The sequence below is a fragment of the Babylonia areolata genome, chromosome 2 (assembly GCF_041734735.1).
Source record: "Babylonia areolata isolate BAREFJ2019XMU chromosome 2, ASM4173473v1, whole genome shotgun sequence".
Classification (NCBI taxonomy): Eukaryota; Metazoa; Mollusca; class Gastropoda; order Neogastropoda; family Buccinidae; genus Babylonia; species Babylonia areolata.
Genome location: NC_134877.1, coordinates 52,771,479 through 52,786,716, shown reverse-complemented (window position 1 = coordinate 52,786,716; position 15,238 = coordinate 52,771,479). Strand labels below are relative to the sequence as shown.

The window sequence follows — 15,238 nt, the reverse complement described above, 5'->3', positions numbered from 1 at the left end:
ATAGTTCTTACCATGGTCGAAACTTGGAAGTCCACAACACAAAGAATAAATCCTCTGACAGGTTGTTTTTTGCAGTTTGTTTGTTTTTCACCAAAGACACTTTACAGAGAAAATGACAACAGCAACTGAGTAGAGTTCTAAGTCCGTTTCCCTCATAAAAGTGAAATCATCTGAAGCTAAGGCTAACTGAAAAGGCCTATTTATACTAATTCTAGTTTGTTCTTCTGGAGGGGTGAGGGGGTTGGGGGGGGGGGGGGGGGGCGGGGGTAAAATCTCCCATTCTCAACGGAACTATTCTCCCAAACAACTTGAACAAAAACAGGAACTCGCCTGGGTCACACGCACCGGTGATTGACCTATTGCTGACATCTGGTCATGACAATCTAACCAACAACAACAACGTGCACAGTAATATTCCTTATAGCCATGTTCATCTCACCCTGGACCAGTCCCCCCCACCCCCCGGCCCAACCCAGGCCTCATGCTAGACGCACACTAGCATGCACAGAGAGACACAGAGAGAGAGAGAGAGAGAGAGAGAGAGAGAGAGAGAGAGAGAAGGAAGCTACTACTACTACTACTTATAGCGAAAATATACAACTATTATTACCACTACTCCTACTACTAGCGCTGCTACTAGGAACAAGAAGAATAAGAACACACACACACACACACACACACACACACACACAAGAAATAGATGAAGGAAAAGAAAGGACAACAACAACAACAGCAACAACAACAAACAACAACAGCAAGAAACAACAACAACAAAAACACTCCAAAAAAGCAGAAAAACATTATGTACATGACTCGAGGAAGACAGTAACAACAAAATGCCCGACAGAATCGTCCTGAGCATATCACACTGAAACCAAATGAACTTATTAATAACCTGCAAGCCTCGTCTCGAAATCGCAGTAACATAATACGCCTGTCTCCAGCGCCCAGGGAACACTGTATCAGATACACCAGTCGTAGCCCAGCTTCCCTCTACATCACCAACCCACTGACACACACTGAACCTTGGCAGTTGGCCAGGGTAAATTCTCCCTATTTGCGAACTGTGTGACCTGTTGATAAGCATCATTTCCTCCTCAACCCAATACAGAACCTTGGCAGTTGGCCAGGGTAAATTCTCCCGATTTGCGTACTGCGTGACAAAACTGAGGTCCCGTGTGCGAGGTTTATTGTTGCACAGAGAGAGCGAGCGCTCAATCACAATCACGGACCAAAGTTAATGAGACACACACACACACACACACACAGAGAGCCTATGTGTTTGGTGAAGACTGAGCCCTCTCGCCACATAAGCTTAATAATATAAACTTTTTACAGGACCGCAGAAAAATAATGAAGTATTTTTTCATTGGTTAATAAGCTTAATAACGGGGGCACGATTGTGCACCACACGATGTAATTAATGTGAGGATGTGTGTGTGTGTGGTAAGAGAGAGAGAGCGAATAGGGAAAGCTTAGCTATTGTCCACACACACTAGTACTACAGCATCACAATCTGAACAAAAAAAAGTATCGGCAGTCACAGAAAGAGACAGAGAGAGCCTGTGTGTTTGGTAATGACTGAGCCTTCTCCGTGTGAGGTTGTTGCAGAGAGAGAGAGAGCGCTCAATCACAATCTCGGAACAAATTCGTAAGACTGAGCCCCGTCCGCGTGTGAGGTTTGCTGCACAGAGAGAGAGAGAGAGAGAGCGCTCAATCACAATCTCGGAACAAACTGAAAGTACTGATGGGGAGCAAAAGAGAAAAGCCGTCGCTGGTAAGAGAGAATATACAAGAACCGTTTTATCTTGCACCATACAGAGAGAGAGAGACCTTGGTTTGTTTATAGTAGTCACAATCGGAACAAAAAGTATGGGGAGCAAAAGAGATGTATATGTGAGGATGTGTGTGTTTGGTAAGACAGAGAGCGAAAAAAAGAAAAGAAAGAAAGCTTAGGTACTGTCAACGCACACACAAGAAGAAAAAATTCCGGAAAATGGGGTACCCCCCTCTCACATGTATGCACACACACACAACGCTAACTTCTCTTTGTCAGTTTGTAGTCGCTGTATGTGTGGTGAGAGAGTGTGTTTGGTATGTTTTCAGAGAGAGAGAGAGAGAGACTTCAGTCTGGAAAGGTTATTTCCGCCGGCAGCGCAAGTTCCCCAAATGATATCCGGTTCCAGAGCATGTGTGTAGCAAGGTCTGTTTCCAAATTCGGACTCGCGCACTGTTTTTTCAGGTCATTCTGTAGGAGCAGCCTTGTGATGGGAAAGACAGGAGACAACATCATGGAGGATCCCGAACAAACAGGAAAACGAGCCGCCGCTCGTCGAGCTGTGGACGATAACATCAGAGTGAGTTGATTAAAAAACGAGCCAGACATGTCGGCTCCACTGCCATTATTACAACATCGTGCTGTGCAGTGTACTATCAACACATGATTCATAAGTCTGTACACCTTTGAAAGAAAAGGATGGGCGGTGGGTCGTGATTCAGCTGGGAATGACCATTGTGTGATATGAAGTGAGTTCAGCAGATAGATTCTGTCCAGCTTTTATTGACTCCTATCCAGTGTACACAAACTGAGCAGGTTAATACTCAATAGTCCCAACACATCTCACTTGGACTGGAGCTGTTTTGAAAACCATTCATTCTATTTCACAAATCTTGTTTAAGTATTGCATGGACATTGCATGTGTACATTTGATTTGGAATCATTTTATATAATTCTGTTGGGTTTTTTTAAATTCCAATTTTAATAACACATACTGACATAGAAAATTGGCATAGGTTCATATATGAGAAGGAGGAGGGAACAAAACATTGGGTTAAAGACAAAAACAAAATCATAATGGCATAGAAGAGAGGTATAGTATTTTGAGGAAAACTACAATGAATAAATAATCATTTAAAATTGTAATCAACCATAAAAGAAAAAAATCCACTCCACCCAAAATGTACCTTTGGTATACCTGTATAACATAGGTACTTTATTAAGTAACTCACCTTGAATTTAGTTTTGTACATGATTGATAATGATTTTCTATTCTTGTGTGTAAACAGTTACATGGCTTGGCTTCATGTTAATGAAGATTTAGGGAGGGGGTTGTCCAGGTACGAGATCTGCTGCATGCTCACTGCATGGTGGCTGATTTGTAGAGAAAGAAAAATGATCATCTTGTATGCCTGGAGGGATAGAAAAGCGAAATGAAAAACATGGTAAATTTCGGGTATATAATGTATACTCAGTTGAAGTATCATAGTTTTTGATTTCTTTGTTCACACCCCTTTTTTGTTTGTGTTTTGCAGGATAACCAGGTGATTGGCATTGGAAGTGGAACAACTGTTGTTTCAGCAGTGGACCGATTAGGTAAACAAGCATCAGCGATGCAAATGTTCCTTGCTGCTGTTTTTGTTTTTGTTCATTTGCTTTATTTTGTTGATTAAACTGTGACAATTAGGAAACAGATAAGTTCCCCTGTATGTAGCTGTGAACTTGCATGCACACAAAACATGCATGCATGCATAAACACAAAAAAATACACACAAATGTATGCATACCTCTCTCTCTCTCTCTCTCTCTCTCTCTCTAAGTCTTTGTCATATATATACACAAACATGCATGCATACATCCATGCAAGTATGACACAGACATGCACACACACCTAGACACACACAATGAACAACAACAACAACACACACACACACACACACACACACACACACACACACACACACACACAGAGGCTAACAGAGACAGACACAGCCAAACTCACTCTGATAAGACAATTGATCTTGTGTGTAGCTTACAGAGATATCTTCTTGCATTTTAAGAAGAGTATATATGTTTATTCATATTATGATTATGGATGAAACACACACACACACACACACACACACACACACACACACACATCCCAGAAAAACAACAACAAAAACTGGCTTATACCTATGATTTAACACTTGAGAGAAGTTGTATCATTTGAGGTCTTTGGAGGGTGCATCGAACTGTCAGAAGATAAGAACTGAAGAAAAGGAGTGGGGCAAGATGAAAAGTCAAATGTTAGTGTTTACTTTCTTCTTCTGAATGTATGGCTTAAAAAATTGCCATCTGTGATCTTATGAATATTTTGATAATTTGTTATATTATGATTTGATTTCATTTTCCATGTGTGTGGTTTTTTTTTGCTTTTTAAAATTTTAAAAATATTTTTTATTTTCTATTCTGTGGGACTATAGTTTGTAGTAGTTGTGATAATAATGATAATACTACTAATATATATTATTTGTAGCACTATGTTACAAACAAGCAAGCTCTAAGTACTTTACAAATCTAGTACTTAATGGAATAAACACTTACAGTAAAATAGAGATATATATATATATACCAAAAAATCACATAGTTTTTCAGCCCTGGTATGACACTGTGTTGTCAGCTGGGCTTTAAGCAACAAAGACAGTTATATATTGTAATTTGCTTTTCAGTGGAAAGAGTCAGAGATGAAGGTCTCAACATCGTGTGCATTTCAACATCATTTCAGGTATGTGACCAGCTAAGACAGTTGGCAGGTATGGAGCAAGTACAGATAAGCAGTTATCTTAAAATACTTTCTAATTTGCTAACTGTAGCTTGTTCTTGATTTTATTTTGGTATGCATATGTGTTTGTGCACATGTGTTTGTGTGTGAATGCGTGCTTGTGTGTGTTTTGTGTATGAAAGGGAGAAAATGAGAGAGAGCATGCTTGATGTTGTTTTTTTAAATTTTTTTTTTTTACGTCTTTCTTGTTTGAAGATATTTATGCTGGAGAAGTTTATTTTGATGGTTTTTAATTTATTTTTCATATTATTATATTTCAAGAACCATAATAATCAAAGCATGGTGGTGTTATACTAAATTACTAATGCCTTGTTATGATTCACTTTCAATTACCTTTTACTTTTAGGCTTGAGGAAATATCTGTTGTATGGTTTATTATAATTTATAGTGGAAGTCATTAACAAATTGCATTCTCTGATTTCAGACTCGGCAGCTGATTCTTAAAAACAAGTTGCCGCTTGGAACTCTAGAGGAGTACCCTGAGGTTTGTTTGTGTGTGTGTGTGTATGTGTGTATTTGTGTGTACATTGCTGTCCTGCATGCCAGAGGTTATAACAGGCAGTATCTGAGTAAGTTGGTGTGGGTGTGGATGTTTATGTTGATATGAATTGTAACACTTTTTTTATGCTGCCCTGCATCTGAACACTTGGAGTAAAGTGCCGTATTTGCATTGCAGTTATTCCAACTACCCTGTGATAAGTGATGACATAGTTCACTTACATACAGTGGTTTGTTGCTTTTTTCATTTAACTGTATCAGTCTATGAGACTTCAGTGTTTTCACACACTTATTGGTGAGCACCAGGGGATTTCTTTTGTCCTCATGAAACTCATAATGTCAAGCGACTTGAATAAGATACAAATTATATCAGAAGTTAAAGCATAAATGCTGATTATATTTTGTTTTGAAACATATGTATATATATATATATATATATATATAATTTATTTTTTTATCTATTTATTTATTTTTTTTCAATTGATGTGACTTCAATTGCTGGATCCACAAGAATTCCTGAAGAAGGCAGTGATCATGGGAAATTCAGGTTTTCATGTGTTTAAAGACAAAGCTTGTCTCTTTCATCTTAGGTAACATACTTACATACATGTTGTTTGGTACAGTGCTGCTTTTTTATAAACATACATGTCTTACAGAGTGTATGTACTGAGTATGACTGGTGTGTATTCTCATTCCGTCATGCTGGTGTGTGTGTGTGTGTGTGTGTGCGTGTGTGTGTGTGTGTGTGACAGCTGGATGTTGCAATCGATGGTGCCGACGAAGTTGACACCAAGTTGAACCTCATCAAAGGAGGGGGAGGATGCCTGACACAAGAAAAAATCATAGCATCTTGTGCCAAGGAGTTCTTCATTATAGCAGACGACAGGTGTGTACTTGACACTTCTACAGACTGTGTGATGACAATATGTGAATGAGTGTACTGTGTTGGGGAAACAGCATAGAGAGGAAAAGTGGTGATGGCCTGTATTAGAAACTAGCATTTGTACCTGGTTTACCCAATCATAGTCAATGCATATGGTGATTAGCCAATGAAATTTTTTAGCTCAGAGTTCATCCTTGATTTCAGAGTAAGGTATTTTACGATTGACTAAACCTCACTAGTCTTCAACCCTCAATGCATGAGGAAATAACATCAGAATGTAGACCTCCATGTGAGTTTTATCACATGGATTCGCCGGTGGTGCTAATTACACTGATCTGGAGAGTCTTTATGCCTAGAGACATTGATTAAAGCCTAGCTTGGGTGCAGAAGAGCACTTGTGCTTGCTTGACATGGCAGCGATCTGTTCAGCAATTTTGTCAGAGTAAGAGAATGAAACTTTCCCTATGTGGACACCCTGCAGTCATTTGGCATAATTTTATAAATTAGGGGCTTTAAAAATTTTTGTTACATAAGTGTCAGACACAAGCTTTTTAATTTTATTTTTTTTACATAAGTGTCAGATACAACAATAATTATGTTTTAAGCAAAAAATATGACTGAAGAGGGTAAAGAAGTGATCACCTGCAAAAAATTATTTGGTAATTTTTGTTGCTGTCAATTTCAACTCCAACTGCATTGGAACATACTCTGTAGATGATCGATTATTATTTTCTTTTCCATAGGTTTTTTTTTCTTTTCCTTTTTTTAACCTTGCAAATTGTAGCTCTCCTTGGACACTTCACTTGTGTTCATTCTGAATAGATTAAGACCTGTACAACTTCTCCAGTTCCCACAAACGGTTACTGTTTGTATACTATGTGCAGAAAGGACACAGGTGTACTGGGTACATTCTGGAAGAAAGGGGTGCCCATTGAGGTGGTGCCCATGGCCTATCACCCAGTCCAGCTGAAGATCCAGAAGATGCTTGGAGGGAAAGTGGAGCTGCGCATGGCCAGCAGAAAGGCTGTTCGTTTTCTGTTTTTTGTTTTTGTTCTTTTGATTCAGTTGATAAATCTTTTAATATATATGTAATTCTTATTGAAAAAGTGAAATTGATATTTCCTTCAGGTTTGATGAATACTGTATATTTTCCTTTTGAATTAAAAAAAAAATGTTGTTATTTGTGATTAAAATTTTCACAGTAATATGAAATTAAACAATAAAAGAAAAGTTGAGTGTATTTATTTAACAAAATAAACTGAAATGTGTGTGCAAGGTGCTGTGTGTGTGTGTGTGTGTGTGTGTGTGTGTGTGTGTGTGTGTGTGTGTTTGCAATATATGCACATGTTTGTGAAAGAACAAGGTTATGAAAGAGGTGATGTTTTTCTACCCTGCTTGTGCAAAGTCTGTTACCAAGTTGGCAGTTTTGTTGTTAAAAGCTTTCAAAAAATTGTTTTTTCTTTTTTTTTCTTTTTTTTTTAAATTTTCAAGATTTTCATTCAGACTATGTTATTACTGGAAAGCTGACATTTCTGAGTTCTCCAGGTGGATGTAAGTTAAAACATGTGTTTTTGACTGACAGGGTCCACTTGTGACTGACAATGGAAACTTTATATTGGACTGGCTGTTCGATGGCCTACAAGTGGACTGGCTTGACACTGATCGCAAACTTCACTGCATTCCAGGTACCGATTTCATGCAGGTTCTGCCTGCCTGTCTGATTGTTTCTGTGACTTTGGGAACAGTAGAATCAAGCAATGAATTTGAACTTTAAAATTTATATATATATATATATATATATATAATTTTTTTTTTACAGTTTTAGATTTTGAAACATTTTTATTGATAACATTATTATGTTTCAATCAGTTTAAAGGAATATACCAAGAATTGAACATATAAACATATTAAGATTAAATATTGATTATGTAGAATATGTTTCCCAAACATAAGGTCACCTTAAATATGTCACAAAAGTTTCTACTTTATTACCAATGGTTATTGCTTGTTCTGATTTTTGGGGGGAGGGTTGTTTGTTTTGTTTTCAGTTCATAACATTTGTACCTGGGCATTCACGTATTGTTCTCGACTGAAACCATAAGTAACGTCTCTGCTGGTTGTAATTTCTGTGCAGGTGTCGTGGAAACTGGTCTGTTTCTGAACATGGCCAAGGCAGCTTACTTTGGAACATCAGACGGGAAAGTATTCATACGCACAGCTTCAAACTCATTGCCACCTTCAGATCCAACGCCTGTCTGCATTCGTTAACCAGAGCCAAGGTGTGAGAATTGTGCCTGCATAGTGTTTCACAATCAGAATTTTGAATACTTTTCTGTAAAATGCTGCAAGAGAGTGCAAACCTAAAACAAGTTAGTGCATGATAACCACTATAGATGTTTGTTTACTTCCTGATCTTTGTTTCTTTGTCTGATTTTATTTTTGACGAAAGCAGAATACTTCATTATCTCAGCAGGAAAAAATCTTGTGTGGTGTATGCTACACAAACAGTGCACGAGAATCACAATCAATACTTAAAAAACTTAAAATATTGAAATGCGAAGTTGGTATCAGCCTCAAAAATAGTGATCACAATCCTACAAATGTAGTGATCAGTCCCACAGTCATTCAGGTATAAAATGCTTTATAATTTAAACCTCATGCAGTACTCACAACCATACACATTGAATAAGTACAGTAAGTGAACAGGCATAAATATCATGCTATGATTAAAACAAAGATATATGTTAAAAGTGAGTTATTCAACAGTATTTGAAATTAATGCACATGTAGAACACACACACACACACATACACACATATACTGATTATAAAAATGATTGTGCATTAAGAATAATAAACTATTCCAGAAATGAATTGACTGGGGTATAAAACTGTTGTGGTTTCTAAGAGGTTTCAGTTTGGGAACTCAATATTTTTCCCAGAAGGATAAAGTTCACAGTATTTTGTGAGAATATGGCTGTCATCACCTATGATCTGTGTTGATTTTTGTTTCACCTGCTGTTTGTACAGTTCATTTAGATTTTTGTTTTCCATCAAGTATCTTGCTGGACGCATTTACAATGTTGCTCAATATGTTCTTGTTCTTCATTTTAACTTCCATGTCTGCAGATAAAAGAGGAAGTTAAAACTGGTTCAATGAAGCAGTGTTCAGAAGTAAAGAACCCTGGATGATTGTAGGATTGACCTATTTCTGAGCTTCCGTAAGCAGTGGATGTGAGACTGACATTTCTTTTGGATGTGATAGGTGCTGAGCTTCTGTAAGCAGTAGATGTGAGAATGACATTTCTTTTGGGTGTGATGGGTGTTTGGTGTAAGACTGAGTTCATCATCAATTCTTGTTTCCAAATACTTGTATTCTCTGACTGATTTTTGTGCCATTGATAAAGAGATGAGGGGCAGGAGTAGGATTTTTCCTGAAATCAATGACAGTTTCTTTTGTTTTTTGAACATTTAAGCCAAAGTAATTGTCCTTGCTATGTGAGGAAAAATTCTCAACTTGTTCAGAACGGAGAGTATCAGAGTTAGAAAGATCTTCAAAGGCAGAATCAAAAGAGTATTTAATCAAGGGTGTTGTTTCTGTACCAGAGCAGTCATCCTCCCCAAATTAAGATGGTAGGAGTTTATTTGATGTGTGAATATGTGTATGATTCATCATGCTGTTTTCTTTCTATCTCTATATATATTTTACAAAAGTAAACAAGGAAAGACTGTTTAAAGATAATACTCAGGAAGAAACTACCACTGTTCATTATTATTTTTTTCTGTCTTGTTTTTGTTGACATCACTTATATATCATCTGAGTTATCTGAGTGTGTGTGTGTGTGTATACGTATATATATATATATATATATATATATATATATATATATATATATGTTTGTGTGTGTGTGTGTGTGTTTGTGGTAAAATTTATCAAAATCATTTTCTCTGGAAATACTTAGTCTGTCAACACCAAATTTAGCGTAAATATAGTAAAAAATCAGCCCTTACCTGTACATTCTGATTATGGTGACAATCATACTGGCAGTCGCCAGTATTTTCTCTCCCTCCACTAGACCTTGAGTGGTGGTCTGGACGCTAATCATTCAGATGAAACGATAATCCGAGGTCCCGTGTGCAGCATGCATTTAGTGCACGCAAAAGAATCTATAGCAACAAAAGGGTTGCCCCTGGCAAAATTCTGTAGAAAGATCCACTTTCATAGAAAAACAAATAAAATAGCATGCAAAAAAAAAAAAAAAAAAAAAAAAAGTTGGAGCTGTTAGTGTAGTGACACACTCTCCCTGGGGAAAGCAGTCTGAATTTCACACAGAGAAATCTGTTGTGACATAAAAGAGTAATACAAATACAAATACACTTCTGGAGATGACGCAAAAAATAGAAAGAAGCAAAACTGTTTCAACAGTCAGGTTACTGTACCACTTTTGTTTCTTATTCACAAAAGAAGCACTTGTCTGACAAACTCGCAACACTGACTTACTGCAGTCATTTTGTCTTTTTTGTGTTCAGATAGGAACTTCTTTTGCTATTATCAAAGTTACATTGATGCATTTATCTTTCAAGAGCACCAAAGTTCTCCAAACTAATAGGAAATTAATCTGAATATAACAGGGGAAAATAATGAAATTTAAGAAAATGTCACTCACCTAAAACATTACATCTTAAAATATGATTTGAGGCATAGAAATGCTTTTGTGTGTTAACTCAGTGTGAAGGTTGTACACTATCTACATTTGCCCAAGTGGTCTTTTTTGGAAACGGAATGTGGTCTAACACTATCTACGTTTGTCCAAGTGGTCTTTTTTGGAAAGTATTGTAGTAAAGATCCTTTTATTAATATTTGTTAGTCTGCATGTGCAATTGTTTACGATAACATGTTATTGAAAGGAGGCTGCTAAATGTTATTTAGAGAACTATTTGTGCGTGGGCCTCTTCACTTACTGCATAATATCCATGAATGACCATGAAGGCAGCAGATGTTCTTGAGTATTGCCAAGTTAGTTATACTCAGCTCACACTATGCTTGAACGTTTGAAGAGGTTTTTTTCCTGTCATTTTCCATTCAAAGTCAACTTCTGCTGTCATTTTGAAAGGTAGATTCCCAGTACGTATTTTTACAGACTTCGACAGTGAGCTGCCTTTTTTCGTTTTTTTTTTTGGTTTTTTTTTGCATTCATGCTGAAGATGTATTGCAAAGATAGACTCAAACAGGCTTGGATATTATGGTCAGTGACTGTAGAAGCGTACACCTCAGGTCACCTGACTTGAGTCGTGCAGAAGATGACTAGACTGAAATTTATGTCTGAAACTCTGATCCACCAAATATTTGGAGTTGCTGAAAGATACATGTCTAGAGTTATTATCAATTACATTGTGCCTGATGATGAGTTTGACAATTGTGTTATGATCCTTTTAAGTAGAAAGTCGTGATGAGACAGAGAAAGTTTAATGAAAACTTTCACAGATCTACATTATGATTGTAAGATAATGAAATGCTGATTGATATGGGCTGCTTAACATGGACTTGTTCTGTTTCCAGTACACAGCTTTTGGTTTGACAAACGCTTGTCTGTGATGTTGAGCTAAAATATTATTTGGATAAATATATGTGAGTACTTGCCTGTTCTCAGCCCCCTCTCCTCCTCTCCACTCTGGGATTCTCTGTTTTGCTGTTATAAAGTAATGAGCCATGAAAGCTTTGCCTATTGTCTAGTTGTGTTTCAGTCAGTGAGTAACTGGAAGGAATTCTGAAATTATGAGTGAATGTATATGATTCCTGTTAAAGAATATTATATTTATAATAAATGTTCAGTGGTGCTATATACTATATCATTTTTATATGAAATGTTTAATGGTGCTATATACTAAATTAGTATGTTATGTTTATATGAAATGTTTAATGGTGCAGTATTATATTTATTTGAAATGTTTAATGGTGCCATATACTATTGTAAATTTGTATCACATGTTTACATATGTGTCATATCATGTTTGTTGTGTACTGTGTAACCTAGCCACATACATTGTTGCCATATATTGTTTACCTTTTCTCCCGTTTGTTTTTTTCCATGTTCCGCCGTGGGGTCTTTTTAGAATAATCCTTGATTTGACTTGACTTAACCAAGATTAAATCATTTTAACTTATTCAACTCTGCACCTACCTGAGAGGTGGGCACTGCTGATTGCCATTCTCCACCTGAGCCTGCCTAGCAGGCAGGCAAAGAAATCTGTTTATTTAAACCAGTTTGTCAGCTCATCACAACGCACAAGGTAAGGGAAGTAACTTGAACTTAACTTTTTTCCTTACTGGCATGCGAAGTTTTGCTATTAGTGTGTTTTTTTATCAGGTTTTTTTCCACTTTGATATGGTAAAATGTCAAAGGCTTACTGCACAGTAATGCTCAATGAAATTATGATTGACTCTTGCAGGGAATTCGACACAGATAATGACAAAAATTTGAATTAAAATTCATCAGATAATCCCTGGGAAAGTGAAGGAGATGAAATTAGCAACCAGTCTGGACAAAGTGGCGGATATTTGATTCAAGAAGATAGCCCACAACCTTCAACATCGATAGAAGCTGACATTTTACTATTTGAACATCAATAGAAGCTGACATTTTACTATTTGAAGATAGCCCACAACCTTCAACATCGATAGAAGCTGACATTTTACTATTTCTGTTTTTGATTTAAAGTTACAAGTAAACTGTTGCATCACTTGTCTTGAGACTTCAGCAGCTTGTGTCAAAATTATATTTCAGTCATCAAGTGAAGTTTGGTAGTTATCAGTTGAGTGAAGGAATGAAGTGAAGCACTGTCCAGTTGGTGTAGCCAGGCCAAAATATGTCTGGCATGGCTGGGAGGGTTGCACATGCAGAAGACCTTAAAGGGCTGAAAGGGTTAAACAATGTCATTATTGTTGATGAGATTTATTGGCCTATTATTGTTTTCAACTGGAAGGTTTCAGTCTCTGTGTTTGGGGAGGGATGGGCAGTTGTTGTAATCCTTTCTTTTTGATGCAGCTCTTTTTTTTCCAGTTGCTTACAATGTGAAGAGCTGAAACATTTCTTCATATTAAGATCTGAGGACTTCAGGAACATATGTTCCAGTTTTGGCTTTAATAATAATAGTAATTTATTATGATTCAAAATTGAGAATGAGTAATTGTAAGATGGTTGAGCCATAAGAATATTACATCTTCTATTGTTATTAGTTTTTTTTTGTAATATATCAGTTTACACATTGTTAGTGGTGAAAAGTACAGTGGTGTGTGTGTTGGTGGGTGGGTGGGTGAGAGGGAGGTAAGTGTTTTTGGGTGTGTTTCAAATGGTAATTAATTTGTGTGTGTGTGTGTGTGTGTGTGTGTGTGTTAATTTTATGTGTGGAATGTTGGAACATGTGCGTGGTTTTATTTCATGGTATTTATATTTTGACATTTTTCTTTATTACTATGATGTACAGTCCTGCCTCCCTGTCTCTCCCTCTTCTATCTGTGTCTCCTCACCTCCCGTCTCCCAGCTTCTCTCTCTCGCTTAGTCTGTCATTCTGTTCAAATATGGATGTGTTGGGGGTGTTTTTGTGAGTGGGAGGGTGAATTTTATTGGAGGGTTTTTAAGACATTATGTTTAGCGAAGTTTGGGTACTTGTGTGTGACTGTATGAGTTTGCGTGTGAGAGAGAGAGTTGGTGGAGGGGGAAGGTGCAATAGTTACGTTATAACTTATAATTTGTTTTTGACATACAGTGAAATATGTATGTGCACCTCTTTTATCATTCTTTCTTTTTTCATCCTGATACGTTTTTTTTATATTTGATTTTATGCAAATAATTATGTATTTATTATTTGAAGTTCTTCCTTCCCTCCATCCCCTTCACTTTTAATTCAATTGTTGCTTTTTGAGTGTGTTGCTTTCATCGAGTTTGATTCGCTCTTTGGTAATAAGCAGTGGTGTGTAAGAACAAGTGAATGAACAGTACCACAAAATTTCCTTTGTCTCTGGACATTAGTGCAATAAAATCGCTTTGTATCTCTTTTGTTTCTCAGTGATTTCTTTGTGTGACAAAAGAAACTGACACGTAAATTATCCAGGCAAGTTGTAAAGATCACACTGAGAGGTGACATTCGAATATTGCTTGTGTTTCTGAGTGGTTTAAACATCATCACAGTCTTTCAACATGTTTGAAATGATTTCTGTGTCCTAAACTGTAACCTTAGAAACTTTGAAACAAATTTGATACAAATTTATTACGTACACCAAAAAGCCACAGATCATCAGTTGATATCCATGCCCTCTGTTACACTGGTGTTGCCAGTCTGAGATATCCTCAAGCAGGCTAGTTCAGAATTATATCACTTTTTCTCTGAGGTATCAAACAGACCTCTTGTGAAGTTTATTGTCTGTCTGATAAATGCAATTTTCACATACAGTTCTCTTCTACCCACAAGCATGAAGGCACACACACACACACACACACTCTCTCTCTCTCTCTCTCTCTCTCTCTCTCTCTCCCCACAAATTGTGAAAACACACATATGCACACACATGGACACATTTTATGTAGTCATTCAGTGACAGACTATACAGGCTCTTATACAATCCTCTTTCTCACATTCACATGTACACAAGACACACATCCATAGAATATCATGTCACAGTGCTAAAACTGCACTAAACACATGGTTACCTCCTTATCTGTGACATCATGATAAAGAAAATGATGTAGGGTATGACCATGTGCTGTCTCCACAGTGTTTGAGAATAAATTAAACCTCATATGAACTGTACATGGGAACTTCTTTTTGATTGAAATACAGCTGCAGCTATTGGTGTGTTGTGTGGACAACAAGTAATTACACATGCACTCTTCATTGGTTAATCATTGTATGGCACAGTATAAATCTGAAACTAAACTGGATTGCATATGCAGAATGGCGAAGGACATGCACTCTTCATTGGTTATTCAGTACAGTATAAATCTGAAACTAAATTGGATTGCATGTGCAGAATGGCGAAGGACATGCACTCTTCATTGGTTAATCACTGTATGGCACAGTATAAATCTGAAACTAAACTGGATGATATATGCAGAATGGTACAGGACATGCACTCTTAATTGGTTAATCATCGTATGGCACAGTATATACTTGAAACTGAATTGGATTGCATGTACAGAATGGCGCAGGATATGCACTCTTCATTGGTTAATCATTGTATAGCACAGCAAATGCCTGAA

General features: G+C 36.9%; 2 protein-coding genes across 4 annotated transcripts in view; one reads left to right on the top strand and one right to left on the bottom strand.

Annotated features, from left to right (window-relative positions):
- LOC143274921 (uncharacterized) overlaps nucleotides 1-1,290 on the bottom strand; it is a 10,192-nt gene extending 8,902 nt beyond the window's left edge. The window contains exons 1-2 of one of the 2 annotated variants that reach the window (XM_076578925.1): nucleotides 896-1,290; nucleotides 12-99 (exon numbers count right to left, since the gene is read on the bottom strand). In XM_076578925.1, the coding sequence (XP_076435040.1) occupies nucleotides 12-99; nucleotides 896-927 (120 nt within the window). In that variant the 5' untranslated portion in view covers nucleotides 928-1,290. The remainder of the gene's footprint in view (nucleotides 1-11; nucleotides 100-895) is intronic. The other variant, XM_076578917.1, reaches the window with a different exon arrangement.
- A 192-nt stretch (nucleotides 1,291-1,482) lies between these two features.
- Nucleotides 1,483-14,035, top strand: LOC143274909 (ribose-5-phosphate isomerase-like). Of its 2 annotated transcripts, XM_076578903.1 has the most exons (9): nucleotides 1,483-1,777; nucleotides 2,243-2,357; nucleotides 3,313-3,373; nucleotides 4,489-4,544; nucleotides 5,026-5,085; nucleotides 5,852-5,985; nucleotides 6,867-7,008; nucleotides 7,565-7,667; nucleotides 8,117-14,035. In XM_076578903.1, the coding sequence occupies exons 2-9, from the start codon at nucleotides 2,268-2,270 to the stop codon at nucleotides 8,248-8,250; spliced, it is 780 nt and encodes a 259-aa protein (XP_076435018.1). In that variant the 5' UTR covers nucleotides 1,483-1,777; nucleotides 2,243-2,267; the 3' UTR covers nucleotides 8,251-14,035. The 2 variants fall into 2 exon arrangements, with proteins under 2 accessions (XP_076435018.1, XP_076435011.1); XM_076578896.1 differs by lacking the exon at nucleotides 1,483-1,777 and having other exon boundaries at nucleotides 2,185-2,357.
- Nucleotides 14,036-15,238: the final 1,203 nt, after the last annotated feature.